Source organism: Lactuca serriola, chromosome 5 (genome assembly GCF_051521515.1).
Source record: "Lactuca serriola cultivar US96UC23 chromosome 5, Lser_US96UC23_V15, whole genome shotgun sequence".
In the NCBI taxonomy this organism is placed as follows: Eukaryota; Viridiplantae; Streptophyta; class Magnoliopsida; order Asterales; family Asteraceae; genus Lactuca; species Lactuca serriola.
The window spans coordinates 49,304,095-49,322,313 of record NC_136412.1 but is presented as its reverse complement, the minus strand read 5'-3'; the positions used below and the strand labels follow the sequence as shown (position 1 = coordinate 49,322,313).

At 34.8% G+C, this 18,219-nt stretch overlaps 1 protein-coding gene across 1 annotated transcript; it reads left to right on the top strand.

Annotated features, from left to right (window-relative positions):
• Window positions 1–15,582: 15,582 nt before the first annotated feature.
• LOC145052443 (zinc finger protein ZAT9-like) lies at window positions 15,583–17,643 on the top strand. The gene has a single exon (XM_079000265.1). The coding sequence runs from the start codon at window positions 16,108–16,110 to the stop codon at window positions 17,365–17,367; it is 1,260 nt and encodes a 419-aa protein (XP_078856391.1). The 5' UTR covers window positions 15,583–16,107; the 3' UTR covers window positions 17,368–17,643.
• The last annotated feature ends 576 nt before the right edge of the window (window positions 17,644–18,219 follow it).

Below are 18,219 nucleotides of genomic sequence, written 5' to 3'. Positions count from 1 at the left end.
CTTTTTGTTCCATTCAACCATAGTTCTCTTGGACACCACTTGAGGGAAATTAAACCAAGGTAAATCCCCTTGGTCTCTTGGAATTTGTTGCCCTCTATTACCCCTCCTCATTTTTGTACAAAACAACAACATAGGAGACCAAACAAACAACAAAAGAGGTTAACAGACAAAATCTGAGTCAAACTGTGCATTTTGGAAAATCAACTCGTCGAGTTGTATGAGCAAATCGGTGAGTCCGACGAACAATCCGAATTTTTTTTCTGATTCAAACAGATTCAACCGTATTATCTCAAAATCATTCCATGGGTTTGTTTAGGGTACCATATCATGTATTAAATCACAAGAAAAACTAACTAAAACAACCTAATTTGCTCAAAACTGAAACCCTATAGTTTATGTTAAGTTCAAAATCGGGGTTCTTTCAACTAATTCAAACACCAAACATTAAAAATCCTTACTTTAACCGTATTATGTGTGAAAAATCTAACCTTTGTTGAGAATTTCGAGTGGAAACCGAAAGGAGTTGAAATTTTTTTGCACATGAGAGAGAACACGGTGAATTCTTGGAGTGTGATGGTGAAAACTGCCGAATTTTCCTTTTAGGGTTAAAACCCTCTTTTACTGAGTATAAAAACCTTTTTTATTTTCGGTAATAAATGTCAACTTGTCAAGTAGATACGGGTTTTGAACAAAAGTCACGAAAAATCAAATGAACTCGTCGAGTGCACAATTGGAAATCGCCGAGTTTAAGGCTTTGGTTAAAAAATTTTGAAGTTTTTCTCACAAAAATTTGACCACACCCCACACTCAAATCTTGCTTGCTCTCAAGCAACATTTTAAAAAACATTAGAAGACTAAGAGTGAAAATCCTAACAAAAACACAAATAAATAAAGGAAATAAAAGACTAAAAATAAAAAGAAAATAAAAAGGGAAAAAGAAAGAAAACTCAAACGACGGGTTGTCTCCCACAAGCGCTTCTTTTTTAGGAGTCTTTAGTTGGACTCCTTCCCGCTCTACGTTGCGGCGGCTTCGAATGGAACTACCATCTTCGGTCCTGTTGACCGGTACTGAGGACTATTTCACCCCTTACTTCTACCACATAGCATACTAGTGCATAACATATAAATCATATACTGCCTAGCTTATTCGTGTGCTGGTATACCCCTTCGGACCTATCGACCGGTACTAGGGTCTATCCTGCCCTTTCTACCATTATCACATATCATTATATCATACCATAACATAACATACCATATAATTATCACAAAGACAATCATCTAACAAACATCTCCTACTAGTGGGCCGACATTGTGGCCTTAGACCCACTTCTACTAGAAGGTAACTCACCTCAATGTCGTGCAGTAACTGACGATAGTCGTTGCTGGAATCGACTCCACTCAAACTCCTAAACACAACAACCTTCCTTAATTACCATTTCATACTCATAACCCTTCCAAGGGTCAACTCAGGTCAAAGTCAAAGTCAACTTCAATGCCCTGGCCAAAGTCAACTTTTGAGTCAAAGTCAACATCTGGTTGACTCAACTCGCCAAGTTGGTCTACCAACTCGTCGAGTCCCATAATCCACAAAAACACTGGAACTTTGCTCCTACTCGACAAGTCTTTCAAGAACTCGTCGAGTTCTCCTACATACAAAATCGAGACCTTTTTGCTCTTGACTCGTCGAGTTCTTCTTAAACTCGTTGATTACTTCTTCATATATGTTGAAGTGTTTAGCCCTTTACTTGCCAAGTTCTTCTTCACATAAGTTGGGACATTTCCATAAACTCGTCGAGTTCTTTTATCCTCAAGTCCATAATCACGTCCAACTTGTTGAGTCCTCTTCTAGACTCAACTATATCAATCAGAAACATAAAAGGTTGGGGAACCATAAACCGACTCGCCAAGTCCTAAGAGCGACTCGCCGATTCCCCCGAAGTCCAAGTCTACCAATTCGATTTTAGTCGGGCTCAATGCATCCAGAACATAGATCTGACCTCCTAGGATTGATATAGCACGTAAAGTAACAAACTTTACGTGCATGCATGGGTTAACTAGATCATAAGGACCCAAATTGAAGTCTATAAGGTGCATGGGACTCCCATGGCCATAAAGTTAGCACCTTTATGCCATGGGAACCCTTAAAGGTCCAAGATCTGAAGTACAACTCCATTGATACTCATAATCCCGAACATGGCTTTACTAAGACTTCGAAAAGGTAGAAAATAGCCCTAAATGAAGATCTAAGAAATGTATAATTAAGGTATCAGCTTTATACCTCAAATAAGCTGGGAATGTGCTAAAACCTTTGGATCTACTTGTTTTCTCTTGATCTCCCAAGCTTCCTTCTTCTTCTCAAGCTTCAAATACACACAAATGGCTCAAAAAGTTCAAGAACACTAAATAATTGATTAGGGTTTCGAGGATAGGGTCTAAGGGTGATGGAGGCTAGAGTGGAGGCTAGTTAAAGTGTTTAAATAGGGTGCAAACCCTAAATTTTAGGGTTTCATCCATACAAGTCTACTCATCGAGTTGGGGTTCCGACTCGGCGAGTAGACTCTTCCACCCGCGTCCAACCCTTGGCATCTACTCGACGAGTTGGGCCTCCAACCCATTGAGTCCCCGTATAAATGTGCAAAACTTTTAATAAAAATACGTACCAGGAACCGGGTGTTACAATCTTATTCGTGTTATTGACCGGAGGGTCTTATTCGTGTTATTGACTGGAGGATCTTATTTGCTTATACTGAGATATGTGTTATTATGCATTCTGTCTTTGTGACTTATGTTGTTATATTATTCTGTGCATATATTGAGTTATGACCGGAGGGTCCATACCGAGACGTGAGACCGGAGGTCTGCACTGAGACAGATGACCGGAGGGTCCATACCGATACGTGAGACCGGAGGGTCTTCATTGAGACACATGACCAGAGGGTCCTTAACGAGATATAGCCATGAGAGGCTAATTATTTGTGTATGTGGTATTTTGGGCAACTCACTAAGCTCCGTGCTTATAATGTTGATTTAAATGTGTTTCAAGTACTTTTGTAGATTCCAGGAAGGCGGAGGCATGATTCTACACATTTTCCGGCTTACGAAGATTTGAGGATTTTGGGATACACTGATATTGTTTTGATTATAACTTACAATTTATGTGATGACTTGAATTTATGAGTAATATCTGGAGAATTAAAAATGAACAATTTTTCTTGAAATTTGAGGTGTTACAATTGGTGTCACGGGAGTGAAACTCTTCTCAGACCTTGTTGTTATTGCATTTACATGAGCTACTCTCGGGTTTTGCTCAGTATTGCTTGGAAGTCTGCCCGACGACCGCTCATTGATTTGCCTTGCAAGTTACCCTAGTTGCATCTCGATGTTGAGGATCGAGGCTTGCTGATTCCTCATCAATGATTGTTGTTCTTTCATCATTGCTTGCTGCTCTCGTATCTCCGCATCGGTTTCATTAAGTCTCTTCTCGGATGCGGATGCAAATCGGGTAAGCATCTCTTCAAAATACATCTTCTTTTCTTGAACAAGTTCATCTTTTTCGTAAAAACCCCTCGCCTTTTGTCTGAATTTCTCCTCATTTGCCTTTTTGTATTCTTCATAGGGTAGCCACTCCTTTTTAGGTTTTCTCCAATCTTCGTCATATCGATCCCCGCTCGAGTAACACACTTGAACTTTCCGATTCCCATTCTTATCCAAGTCACAATCTTTAGTAAGATGAGGCCCGCTACAATTGTCACTACCCACCCCGATGGCATGGATGGATTGATCCATCTTTGTCATCCTACGATCCATGCTCTCTAACTTAGCCATGACTACCGATATGTCATTGGAAACTGTGTTCACCACTCTTTTAGTTGATTCATGTCTTGGGTTATGATATTCTCTAGCATGCTTAGAGAACTCTTCAATCAACTCTTTTATCACCGTGGGTGCCTTCTTCGTGAGTGGTCCTTGGGAGTCAAGGAGCTGCCTGGTTGTCACATTCACTCCATCATAGAAGATGGAGACTTCTTGCTGAATGTTTAGGTCATTATCGGGGCAGTTCCTTAACAAGACTTTGTATCTTTCCCACGCCTCATAGAGTGACTCGCCTCCTTGTTGTTCGAAGTTTGCAATGGCTGTCTTCAACTTTGCTACTTTGGATGGTAGGCAGAACTGATCTATGAATTCTTCACACATCTTTTTCAATGTCGTAATGGATCCTAAGGGTAGTGATTTCAACCAATCTTTTGCAACTCCCTTAAACGTAACTGGTAGCATCCGAAGTAGAACAATCTCACGAGGCACATTAGGGATGTTGAAGTAGTCGGCTATGTCGTTGACCTCATCAATATGCTTGTACACGTCTTCGTGATCTTTTCCATAGAACGAGATGTCCTTCAGTTGGGCGAGAATGTGATCTTTCACTACAAAGTTTGTTGTTGCTTGAATCGCGGGTTGCACAGTATCGTTACGCATCCTCCATTTGTATTCGCCCATGGGTATGTCTGCAATATTTGCCATTTCTTTTTCTGGTTCGGTTTCAATCTCCTCTTCAAATCTAGGTGCTTTGGGCTTGTAATCTTCTACCTTCTCGTCTTGAACTTTCTCAAAACCGCTTGATCCCTCGATTGATTTGTCTTTCTTTTTGTGAATAATCGATTTCATATCTTCCATAGGTGGCACTACTGAAGAATTGGAACTCCTGGTCATAAAATTCTTGAAACAAAACAAAAATCACGCATAAAATGAACAAAAACGAAGAAAAAACGAAACTGGAAACACGACAAACTCATCGAGTTTAGAATTGCACTCGTCGAGTTCAACGCTAAAACAGAAAAAATAAAAACAAAATTTTAAAAAAGAAAAACTTGTACTTTATGTGAGGTAAATCCCACACAAAGGATCGATAACATTAGTAAATAATATTAACTATTTAGAACCGTTCCTCGGCAACGACGCCAAAAGCCTGATACGTGTTTGATAGTACTAATTTTAATATTACTAACTTAGATATAGAAATAAACACACGGAAAGCAGTGTTCCTATCGATTAGCAATTTTGTTCAAGCAAGTAGGGTATCGAACACAGGGAACGGTACACAATTAAAATTAATACTAATATTATCTAAATAAAACAATATTTAAAAGGGGGTTTTCTCTAGTTTTGCAAGACTAGAAACTTAAGCAATTACTAAACAGTTAAACAAAGGACAATTAACAACTAAAAGAGAAACAAAAGACAACTAGATTTAATAAGATAAAAGATATTTCCATTTAGATTCGATTCACTTATTTCTGTGGTTGATTTCGTGGCAGGTGGCAATGGATTAATATATCAATGATTACCGATTTCTAATATGATTAAGTTCATGTTCACTATTACTAATCCTTTAGTAAACAAGTTAATTCAAACAGTGGCCAGTTGATTAAACTAACAACTTTCCTAGTGTTCAGTTCGAATCAAGTAAGACTTGTAATATTAGTTAACTAAATTGGTTGATTTAGTTAACTCATATGTGGTTGGTCATCACACATGCTCACACATTAGCTTACTTATTTTCTAGTTCACCCTAGGTTCATGTTCACTAATACTAGGCATACAATCTTGTTTTCACAAAACTATAAGATTCAAGCAATCAAGAAGATGGTCATACAACTCAATATACTTGATTATTAATAGAAAATAATTATCATTAATACATAAGGATCTTTTAAAAAGCTTAACAAGATAAATAACCAAATCAATATGATCCATGCCACTTAATCAAACCATATTCATAAGATCCTTTACATCTAAACATAAGTATGGAGTTTAGCCGATAACTTCAGCAAATAACATCATAAAAACGAAATTCATCAATGTAGACATAATGTAAACAAGAGAATTGAGTAATTTACAAATGATTATGCCTTTAGATCTCTTCAATTCCAAGCCTATAATTGAATCTTGAAAACACCACAGCTTCTAAGAACCTCCCTGGCCTCCAAAAGTCGCAAAAAGCCTGCAGCAAAAGTTAGGGTTTCAGAAGAAAACGATCTATATATAGATTCAAAAAATCAACTCTAACTCGTCGAGTTTTATGACTAAACTCGCCGAGTTTTTTTACATAAAATGCGTGTATGGCAAGACATTCTTTTATCGGGAACTTTCTTGGTAACTCGTCGAGTTAGTTGAGTAAACTTGACGAGTTCTTCTTCAAATTTGACTTCTTTCTTCAAAATCCAAGTTCCAGGCTTCCAATTGCTAGATCCGCTTCCTTTCACATCTGAGCATGTATTTGCTGCTAAAATGAAATTTTAACATAATTAAGTACCTTTTGTCCATTATTTGAGATAAAATCAACATAAAGTATTAAGATAATGCACTATGATTAAATATGCCCATATCAGTACAAGCTGAGTACGCCCCGTGATTAAACTCGACGAGTTCTTCTTCAAATTTGACTTCTTTCTTCAAAATCCAAGTTCCAAGCTTCTAATTGCTAGATCCGCTTCCTTTCACATCTGAGCATGTATTTGCTGCTAAAAATGAAATTTTAACATAATTAAGTACCTTTTGTCCATTATTTGAGATAAAATCAACATAAAGTATTAAGATAATGCATTATGATTAAATATGCCCATATCAGTACAAGCTGAGTACGCCCCATGTACTCAGCAAGATGGGATTTCAGTGTTTGGGCTTCAGTTTGGGCCATCTTTTGGGTTTAGTTGCTTTGGGCCCTGTTAGGCCATTTGGTTTTGGATTGATATTTATTTGAGGAGGCCCACTATGGGATTTGATCCCAATTTGGAAAATGTGGTCGTGATTTGGGCCCTGGTGGCTTATTAGGATTGGGCCTTTGGATTGTTGGATTGGGCCTTGGCCTTGGGACAAGTTATGGAGTGGGTAAAAAGGTCTTTTACCCTAGTTCAAACTTTTAGTATGATTTGGGATCCCAATATTTATTTGGATTATGTTTTGTGATTATAATGTGGGGATTTTAGCAGGTCATGAGCCAAAGATTTATCTACGGGATTCAGAAGTGCAAACTGAGTTTCCTCACCGTGTTTAGCGGGTATAAGGCACCAATGTCGACCCATGATTGTTATGGTTAGGATGTAAGATGTATGCTTGACTCTTGCATAGGTTTGTGGATTGTATGTTTACCGATCAAGACTGATGTCGGGCGGGGACTTATGAGTATATTGTACGCTAGTTATCAGTATGTGTTCTTATGCTTACTAGGCAAGGCCCAATGCCGGGCGGAGCTCGATGAATTTATGGTATGCTATTGTCTTTATGATTATTGTGAAAACCTATTATTTTCTATCTTGTAAAAGTCAACAAAGGTCAAACATATAAAATAAAAGTCAACTTTGTTTTGTTAATTTAATAAAGTTAAATTAATAATGTTGGTATGTATAGACTTTTAGTAAAAGTGTTGTAAGAATTAGAAGTAAAATCATCCAAAAATCCAAGGAGTCTCGCATATACCTTCTAAGTATCGGACCGAAAAAAGTTCCCAACCGAGAACCTTCGCATCTAGACCCTTCTCCTCGCACCGCAAATGTTTACAACCGCAAACCTCGGATAGCAAACCTCGTTTTTGGCCGTAAACACCTTTGGTCTGAAAAGGAAACCCACCGAAGAGGTTTACGGTCCGAAGGTGTTTACAACCGAAAACGAGGTTTGTTCCGAGGTTTGCGGTGAGAGGAGAAGGGTCTAGATGCGAAGGTTCTCGATTAGGAACTGTTTTCGGTCCGAGACTTATAAGGTATATGCGAGACTCCTCGGATTTTTGGATGATTTTACTTCTAATTCTTAACACTTTTTACTAAAAGTCTATACATACCAACATTATTAATTTAACTTTATTAAATTAACAAAACAAAGTTGACTTTTATTATATATGTTTGACCTTTGTTGACTTTCACAAGATAGAAAATAACGGATTGTCACATTATCCCCCCGTTAAAGAGAATTTTGTCATGAAATTTAAGACTATAGAGGTACAATAAGACTAGGGAAAGAGATGCAGGTGTTTTTGTTTCATTTGATCCTCCCGCTCCCAAATGAATTCAGGTCCTCGCTTTGCATTCCAGCGAACCTTCACTATCGGGATACAACTTTTTTTAGTTCTCTTGACTTCCCTATCTAGGATTTCTACTTGTTCTTCCACGAAATTGAGGCTCTCATTTATCTCGATTTTGTAAACCTCTTCGTTGGGTTTCCTTTTCGGACTGAAAACCCTGCAATGCTATCCTCTTCGGACCGCAAAACTCTCGCTTCGGTTTGTGTTCTCGGCCGAAAACCCACATGTATATATAAGTTGCCCAAAATCTACCTCATTCTTACATCTTTCAACCAGAAACCTCACCTTTTTTCTCAAGAACTTCAACCGAAAACTCCTCTCTCCTCTCAAGAACATGCGAAACCTCTCACTTCTCATTAATTCCATGCGAAAATCCTTTGTATCTTCTTAGAATCTTGCAAAGTATCATATTTTGTTCTTGATATCATCCATAAACACCTTCCAATCTCCTTATATTGGGCCGAAAACACCAAAATACTCTAGTTTTCACGAAGAACACGAATAATACTAAGAGCACCCACACACTATTCTAAGGATTATTGTAAGTTTTCTTACAATAATTAAGTGTTGTTTAACACTTTAAACACTACTAGATTATCTAATTTATACTAAATTTTATGTTAATATAAATTAGGATTCGGTTTTTATCACGAGTTCTAACTTGTGGATTTAGCTCCACTACACTGTATCTTCAGCCGGAAACTCACAAAAAGTGAGTTCATACCCCTACATTTTTACTATTTTTCATCGTTTTAGGGGGGATACAAGTCTAACACAAGAATATTGTGTTTACAAATAAATGATTTCTAAATATTTCTAAAATGACTTTAAATTACTGAAACTCTTTTAAATATCGTTAAACTCCTTTAAATGTTTTATAAACTCTGTTAACTTATATTTTACCAAAATCATATATATATATATATATATATATATATATATATATATATATATATATATATATATATAAGTTACTTCAAACAGATTCATTACCATTTGTATCTTGCCGAGCAAAGGGGTACATTTATGATAAACTCATTTCAAACAGAGCATACATATAAATTATAATATGTATAATTTATGATACATTCACACTATTTTACTAGTCAAGTATACAAGGTTACACTATTTCGCTAAGACATGAATACAATACAAAACTAAGCACGCAAGTACAATTCACTTTACATTTAAAAAGGAATGTACTATCAGTTCATTATTTCAGAATAACTATTCATCATTATATACTCGTAATCGTGAATATGGTTTTTGTGAGACAAAGTTCACCCGCTTAATTATTTAAGCAATACTATTAAAGACCTGATAATTATAACCAGAATATCCTGACAGAGAGCGAGACAAATTTGTATAAATATATACGGGATTGACAATCCCACACTCAGACTGTTCGCTATAGTTAGGCTGGTACGCCTATGAGTGACAAATGTTGTTACAGTTTTAAAGCACGTAAAGCGTTGTATCAGGCTTACTAGTCTTAGTATGGTTATAATAACTCACAAAAAGATATGAATAATACAATTAGTGTATGAATAAATAAACCAAAGAGTACAAATACAACGTACTGATTTTACAATAATACGATTTACAGTATAATACTACAACTTACAATTATAGCTGGTGGAACCAGGCACGCTCACAATTATAGGGTTTTTAAAGAATATAATTACATCATACTAGATACAACTAAGAGAAACATAAACAATACAGAAAACATTTCTTTTTATAGTTTTATTGTGAACTAAAACTATGTTACACTATTTTATAGTACAATAACAATTACACAGAACGGTTTTATGGTTTTGAAACTACTTTTTAGTTATATTAGAAAATATTGAATTTTCTGGTAAAATAAACATGATTACTATTTCAAGAAACAAACAACAAGCTTCTAAACATAAATACTTATGAACTCACCAACTTAAATGTTGATACTCCCTTTTTCAAAATACTTGTATTCTTAGGGAACCAGTAGACATGTACATTCCCAACATTTTGAGAAGACGGAGCAGTATAGAGTCACGTCTTCTATCTTTTGCTATATATAACTTTTGATTTCATATATACAATGACTTGAACACTCATGTAAAAACTTATACATTATTAATGCAATGGTTGTTGTACTTTTATTACTATGATGCATGTGTTGTGATACTTAACATGAAGTCATCCACCCCCGGACGTTTCCGCCACTCCGGTTTGGGGGTGTGACAATTATCGCATGTGTCGTATGATTATATGCTTATAGGACTATATGTGTACTGGGCGGGGCCCAATTTCAGGCGAGGCCTAAGAGTAACAGATCTATATACCAAGCATGCTCGATGTCGGGTGGGGCCCGCCGGCCCGAGGCCGAGTGGGACTCGATACCGGGCGGATCCCGATGGAGGGCGGGGGCCCAATATGTGATTATTGTGTATGGTATGAGGAAGTTTGGGGAACTCACTAAGCTTTGTGCTTACGGTTTTCAGTTTACGTTTCAAATACTTCTGGTTTCAAAGGGTATTATGAAAATGATATGATTTAATGGTTTATTAATCTAAAAATGAAAATTTTTATGGTATTATTTATGGGACGTTACAAGTAATTCCAATTCATTATATTGATTGATCTACTTATGGGAGGTGTGTCTAGAATGGTCACATTGGTTTGGTTGTTGGATTTCAGAAAGGCTACACGTCAAAATGATTCTGCCTCCCAATTGTCATGTCTGGCTAATCCTTACTTGATAGATCTTGATGTAGACATTGGGGTTAGTGAGGAATTTAGACTATAATTATTATGGTCACCAGGATTATGAAGCTAGACTAAGGCTTAGTACTTTATGCATCTAGGTCTTTTTAAAGTACAAAGCGAAGCGCTGGCGAAATTGTTTGTCACCCATTTTTATCAAGTGAGTGCATAGTTACTTTCAAACTTACACATAGATACATGTATTCTAATTGTTTGAATGTTATGTGTGCTATCTTGATGTGCTTAATACGTACATACAACATGATATAGTTATTATTTGGTTAAACTACCTATACTTTATCATACTTAATAATAAGACTGGGTAGTAATGGGCCGTGTGAGATAATAAACGAGAGGATGTGCTAGAGTCGTGTGAGATAGTAGTTGTGATAGGTTAGTGAGAACTGTGCAAAATAATAAGCCATGTCTGCCATGTCTATCCCAAATACTGTTGTATTGTTGTGCCAAAACCAAAGTACTGTTGTACTATTGTGTCTTTCGTGACTATTCAAAGTACTAATGTACTGTCATATTGCCGTTTTTACCCAAAGTATTATCATGTTGACGTGTCTGATCATCTAGGAATTATAGTTGACTGTTGATAAAGGTCCTTTAAGAGAGATCCCTCGAGATCAACATATTAGGATTAGTAAGTGACAATAATAGGAGTGGGGTAATTAGGTTATTTGAAAGCCAAAAAATATATAATTAAAGATTATAATATTATAAGTTGAAAACCCTATGTATCCCACTTAGTTTCTTTGCATCACATATAATTATATATGGATAATGATGTATATCTGCCGAGAGATTCAAGGAGATGTAAACGGTTAGTGTAATGAAACGTAGTAAGTCTTTGTTTTTTCTTATGTTTCTTGTATCAGTTATGAAATCTCGAGTTTTGAAAATATAAATGAAAAACATTTCTTCTGAGATGCCTTGATTTGATTTCATATCATATCAAGCATATTTTGGGACTAATTCTGCATTAACAAACGTTTTAAATAAACATAAATAAAATTTTTAAAATGACCGTAAATTTGGAGATATCACACTCTTAAGTCTTACCGTTATTTTATTTTCCCATAACCCTTTCACTACCCGATATAGTTTAAATATGATAAAATAAATATAGCAGTAAAATCATATCATATTATTGCAACTAGCACATATATCCAGAAGACCAGAACACAAATAATAGGCACACATAACATTTAATTATCTAAATACTTCATATCTATGTGTAAGATGAAAGTGACTATGCACCCACTTGCTAAAAGTGGATGATTGGTGATTTAGGTAGCGATCCGCCTAACACCTTAGCTTTTCCTTTTGAAAGACCTAGGTATAAATATCACTAAGTCCTAGTCTTTATTTCGTAATTATTGTGTCTATAATGACAATAATTTAGATTCATCAACAATCCCAACGAATAGTGACATATAGCTGATAAGGAGCAACTAGGTAAGATCATATCGGAGGTAGGGTCCATTTAGTATACAAAGTATATTTTTTTGGAAATCTCACTTTAAACATCTTATTAAATCTAGCTTAGACATCATCCACGTACATAGATCAATCAGTATTATGACATAGAATTACTGATAAATCTTTTTTATAGGTTCATAGTAACGATAATGAACTTAAATATAATGCACACTTAACGTAAACCATGTCAACTTAACTTACATAGATTTCTAGTGAAAACCGAAAAATTCACAAGCAGAACTTCGACTTGAAAACTTCTATCTCTTTGACGATTCAGGGCTCCGCTAAAACTTTCTAAAAATCTATGGAAATTTGAGCTAACTTTCCAGAGAAAATGCAGAGAGTGATTGTTGAAGGTGTGAGGAAATGAGGAATTATGGCTAATTATTTATAGCTAAATTTGGGTAAGGCGCGTTGGGCTCTTAAGGCAACGTCATTCCTCCTGTCTTCTGCCATGTGTCAGAATTCGGGTGTGCCACATTGCCCCTGCGCGCCGTGCTTCTCGAAAATCTTCAAAAAGTCGTATATTTCTCATATGAGTTTTGTTTTCGACGTTTTTTCTCATACGAGCTTTGTTTTCAATGATCTTTATATCCATGCGTATGTTTCTCATATGAGCTTCGTTTTCACCCTTGCGCATCGGCTAACTCTCACTTTATTTTTAATTTTATATTTTTAAAGGGTTGAGAATGCTAAAATCTGTATAAAAATCATTACTCTTTCATACAAATTTTGTTCTCGTCTGTTTTTATATCGACAGAATCCTATTCATGAGATCTTGAACTCTCGTTTAGATTGTTTTGGCTAACAATCAACCGATTTGAATTTCGATTTCTGTGTTGACACAGTTATGCTGAAACTTTGAAAAATCACAACTTCCCCATACGAAGTCAGATTTGGATGTTCTTTATATGCGCGAGTTCACTTTTATTATTACTACGACTTTCGTTTAGATTACTTAGGCTAATAAGCATCCTATCTCTGATTCACTATTTACGACACATTTTGTCGTATAGGGTTGAACGTGAAACTTCAAACGGACATAACTTTTTTATATAAAGTCAGATTTAGGTGTTCTTTATATATATAAAATCACCATCACAACCACCACAACTTTTGCTTTAGATTATTTGTTCTAAATAATATTTTATTTCCAACGTTTATTTTAGCCATATTTATTAATACATGTTTATATACACATAACACATATACATACAAATAATTCTCTTTCATTAATTCATAAAAAGATTAGGATTATAAGCGATGAAAATATATTTTTTGCCTAACCAAAAATACGGATGTTACGTTAAATAATACTTATATGAGATTAAGATACATAATTTAAGAATATACTAAAAAGATTATACTTTTTTGCAAACCTTATCCAACAAAATTTATCTTGTTTTGACCCTTTTATAAACTTTGGAAAAAAAGGACAATAAAATTAGTTGGTAGCATAGTGAAATCAGTTGAATCCTTTTTGAAAGTTGCACCAAAATGACAAAAAAAAGGGATCCTACTATGCCAACCACTTCTAAAAGTTTTACCTCATGCTTGTAAACCACTTTTTAAATGTTTGTTGAAATTTGAAGACTTTAATTTTTTTTTTATAACTCGAATTATAGAAAAAAGAAGTTTTGTTTAAAAATATAAATTTAAAACTTTTATTTTAGAACAGCAAGTTTTTAATCAAAATACAACTTTGAATAGTTTTTAAACAAAAGTCTAAAAGTTCATGTTCATTATAATAAAACTATTAGGTTGTTATTAATAGTCATTTTAAAAAATTTTATATATTTTTAAAACTTATAATTACTCTACCAAATACTTCTACAATAAATAAAAACTAAAACTAACCGGCTGTTATTATAAAATATATCCTTAACCTTTTAAATTTCAACTATGTTGGCTTATGGATTCTTCCCTTACAATGGCTTAAACCTATTTTATGAAATATGTTAATATCATAAATCGTTAACTTTTATAAAAAAAGTAAAAAATTAAAAAAAATAAATAAATAAAATAAAATCTAAGCTAAAACAGTAAGTTTTTTTTTTTTTTCCAAAATTAATAAAAAAGTTTGAGTTTTTTTTAAGCTATAAATTCCGCACACCCTCCCGAAAAATCGTTGTAGAGGTCTGAGAAATTAAAAACGTCGTTTTGTTCAATTTCATTGTTCCAGACAATCATATTTCAAGAGAGGCATATGGAATTTGTGGATCTCCACAAAAAAATTACGTATATTTTTTTTACAAACCAAATGAGATTTTATTAATTTACTGTTTAGCTTATATAATTTGAACAATTTCCACATTTAGAGCCTACATATTCTTGAAGACTACTTTTTCTATCACTCAAAATCATGGTTCTAAAAAACGTGTCATGGCGCGCCTCAAGGCGTGCCATGACGCGAGGCATGGTGTAGCCGTTACGAAAACGTCTAAGGCGGGTTTGTTAAGCTTGGCGTCCAAATAACGTGTCAAGGCGCGCCTTATCGCGTTATGTCGCGAGTTTTTTTCAAGGCACGAGTTTTTTTGATTTTTTTTCTTTTGTTTTTTTTATCGGGCCTAAAATAAATGAGTTTTTGTTAACTTTTTTCTATTAGATATTAATATAAAACTTCTAAAAACTTCATATATTTGATAAAATTCAATAATTATATGATTTATATCTTTTTATGTATATAATATAGTCACACCTTAAAAAACGTCATGGCTGGCCAAGACTTATCGTGGCTTAACTTTTACCTTGCCGTCAAGCCACGCCTTACGTTATTTAGAACCTTGCTCAAAATTTAATCATTCACCTTGCTAAATAAAGCTTACATAGTTTTAACGGCTAAATTTGGAAAAAAAAAATTATTTAGACGATTAAATCGAAAAACCATAAAATATATTAATTTTTACATAATTCATACCATATTTTTATAATAAAATAAAAAAATTATATTTCTTATAATAAAATTAAAATAAAAAATCGTCTCCGTCATAGTTTTATCACTTATTAAATTGTAGAATAGCCGTTCAAAAAAATAAATTGTGCAATAAATAAATATTCATTTTGTTTTTAATGGGTAGTACTACTAGTGGGGTTTGTGCTTCCAAGGGAGAATAGTTTAGCTGGAGATGTGGGGTAGAATCAGGGGGGAGAGGATCTTGCTTCCACTACCATACTCCATACAGATGACCAACGTGGCGCAATCTCATCCGTTGATTTTCTGCTGCCTTAGGATCCTTACTCCGAGTACACGTGCGGCCTTCTTTGCTTTACCTTCTTTTCTATCCTTGCTTCCATGCATGGATTTCTCCAATCGTCCTCCAAATTTAGCTCTCTCTCTCTCTCTTCTCTCTCTCTCTCTCTCATATACCTTTAGAGAGAAAGAAACCCATGAATCTTTAGAGAGAGAGAGAGAGAGAGAAACAGAGTGTGACTGTGAGTGTAAACCACTTCTTTCCTTTAATTTCTCTTTGCTTCTTCTTCGCCATCATTAGCAACAAAGGTAACCGACCCATCATCCCCCTTTTATTTAACTTCCATTCTCAACAAACCAACCAAATACCTTCTACTCCATACTAGCTACCTTCAATCATCTTCTTCATCAAGAATTAATACCATGAAATGCCAGATGCGTTCTTCGTTCTTCGTTTTTCACTTCAATCTTGAAGGATTAATTCTGATTTCTGAATACGCACTCCCGATCTGAGCTTTCGGTCTTGTTACTTACTCAAATATAATTCACAGTTTTCGTTTGGCTCTGTTCTTGAATTTGATCTGAATTTCGTATATTCGATCAGAAATTAATGGAAGAGATTGATCAGGAATCGATGAAACACATGTGTAAATACTGCAACAAGAGCTTCCCTTGTGGAAGATCTTTGGGGGGTCATATGAGGTCTCATGTAATCAGCTCCACTGATCACCATCATCATCATCATCATCATCAGGTCGGGAACAAAACTTGTTCGACTGTTCTCGATAAACTCTGTAAAGAATGTGGAAAAGGGTTTCAATCGTGGAAGGCTTTGTTTGGGCATATGAAATGTCACTCGATCAAACTCTTAAACAACAAGAACAAGAATATTGCAAGTCTGAATCGAGATTCTTGGATTAGCTATTCAGATAATGAGAATTCAGATGCCAAAAATCGTCAAATAAAGAGATCGAGAAACAGACGAAACAAAAGGTATATAGTCGCTTCTAATGCAACTGCAATAATCACAACAGTGTCATCTTCAATTTCTTTGAATGCTAATAGTAATCAAATTAGTAGTAATAATGCTTCAACAAGTATGGTGTCCGAAATCCAACAAGAACCAGAAACAGATGTTGCTATATCTTTGATGATGCTTTCTAGAGATTTGGGGAAATGGGGTAATGAATTTGAATCCACCGATCACTATAATTCCTCTGTTTTGGTAAATTTGAGTAAAGATTTGATTGGTAATGGTTCCAAGATGAAGAAATTAGCAGAAACTCAAGTTGGTTTTGATTTTCTTGGAAGATCTGAGGTAGGTTTGATAAAACATGACAAATTGGATTCAGGTTTTGGTGAATTTGAGGATTCAAGTAAGAGAAAATTCGAGTGTGTTACTTGCAACAAGAGTTTTCATTCTTATCAAGCACTTGGTGGGCATAAAGCAAGTCACAGCAAGCTAAAGGGAGATTTTGATTCAAAAATCCAAAACGAAAACAAACCCGTGTTAGATCACGATCAAACAATCAAAGGGTTTGATCCAAAAACATCTAAAGGTCATCAAGAATTATCAAGTTTCGATCTTGGTGTTGGTTGTTTGAAGAAGAAAAAAGTGGTGTTGGGAGCACATGAGTGTCCAATTTGCTTAAAGATGTTTTCTTCAGGCCAAGCTTTAGGTGGCCACAAAAGATCACACTTGATTTCCGAAGCTAAAATGAATAAAGAAAACACGAATGTGATCAAGAAACGCAATGACCTCTTTTGTGAAACTCGAGGGTTTCTTGATCTCAACATGCCTCCTGAAGACGAAGAAGAAGAAGAGATGGTTATGAGCAGTAGTACAACAGAGTACAAGTCATACTTCTGAGAAGATGGAAGTAACCACCATAACCATGAATCAACGCTACTAGGTTTGCTCTAAACAAAGCTAATAGAGTAATGGTGGTTCTAAAGATCATTTCAAGAGTGTACATATTCATTCATTCTTTACAACACACACACACACTTGTATCCATAAGTCAAAATTTTACATTTTTGTGCTTATAGACTACATTGGTTTCATGAAGAAGGCAGAAAACTCCCCAAGATTTCTTGTGAATGAGTTTTGAGTTAGCAAATAAATAAAAAGTTACTGTTTTTGCAAGTTGAATGATGTTCATGTGTATAATATGATTATATTTTATGGTCCATTAATAATAGCTAAATTTGTATGTAAAATGAATGTATCTATTCAAATTTTATATTAGAAGATGTATTTATTTGTTAAATGTTTGAATGATTTTGTTATAAGTTTGTTTCTCTTCCGTAACTTGTGACTAAGCGTCATTTAATATTGGAAGAATACATTTTATGACTTTTTTTTTTTTTGCTCAATGTAAATTGGTTATAGAATGAGTTCAAATTCAATTGTAATATCAAATATTCAAATCTGCCTTGTTTCACAATTTATTACCAAACAATTGAACGAACTAATAAAAAGATGCAAGTGGTAGACAAACTCACAACAATAAATACGTCTTGTGTGTTTTAAAGTTCATTGTATCTTTTACATATTCATAAAATTAATATTAAATGCCAAAAAAAAAAAAGGCTACCTAGGTCCGCCTTGTTCATAAATCATAATAATAGTCTTAACATGTTAGGATCGATGTTTGTTGTGGACATGGGAGGTGAGGAGTTGTTATAGGGATTTAAGGATGTGCCCAAAATGTTGTTTGGT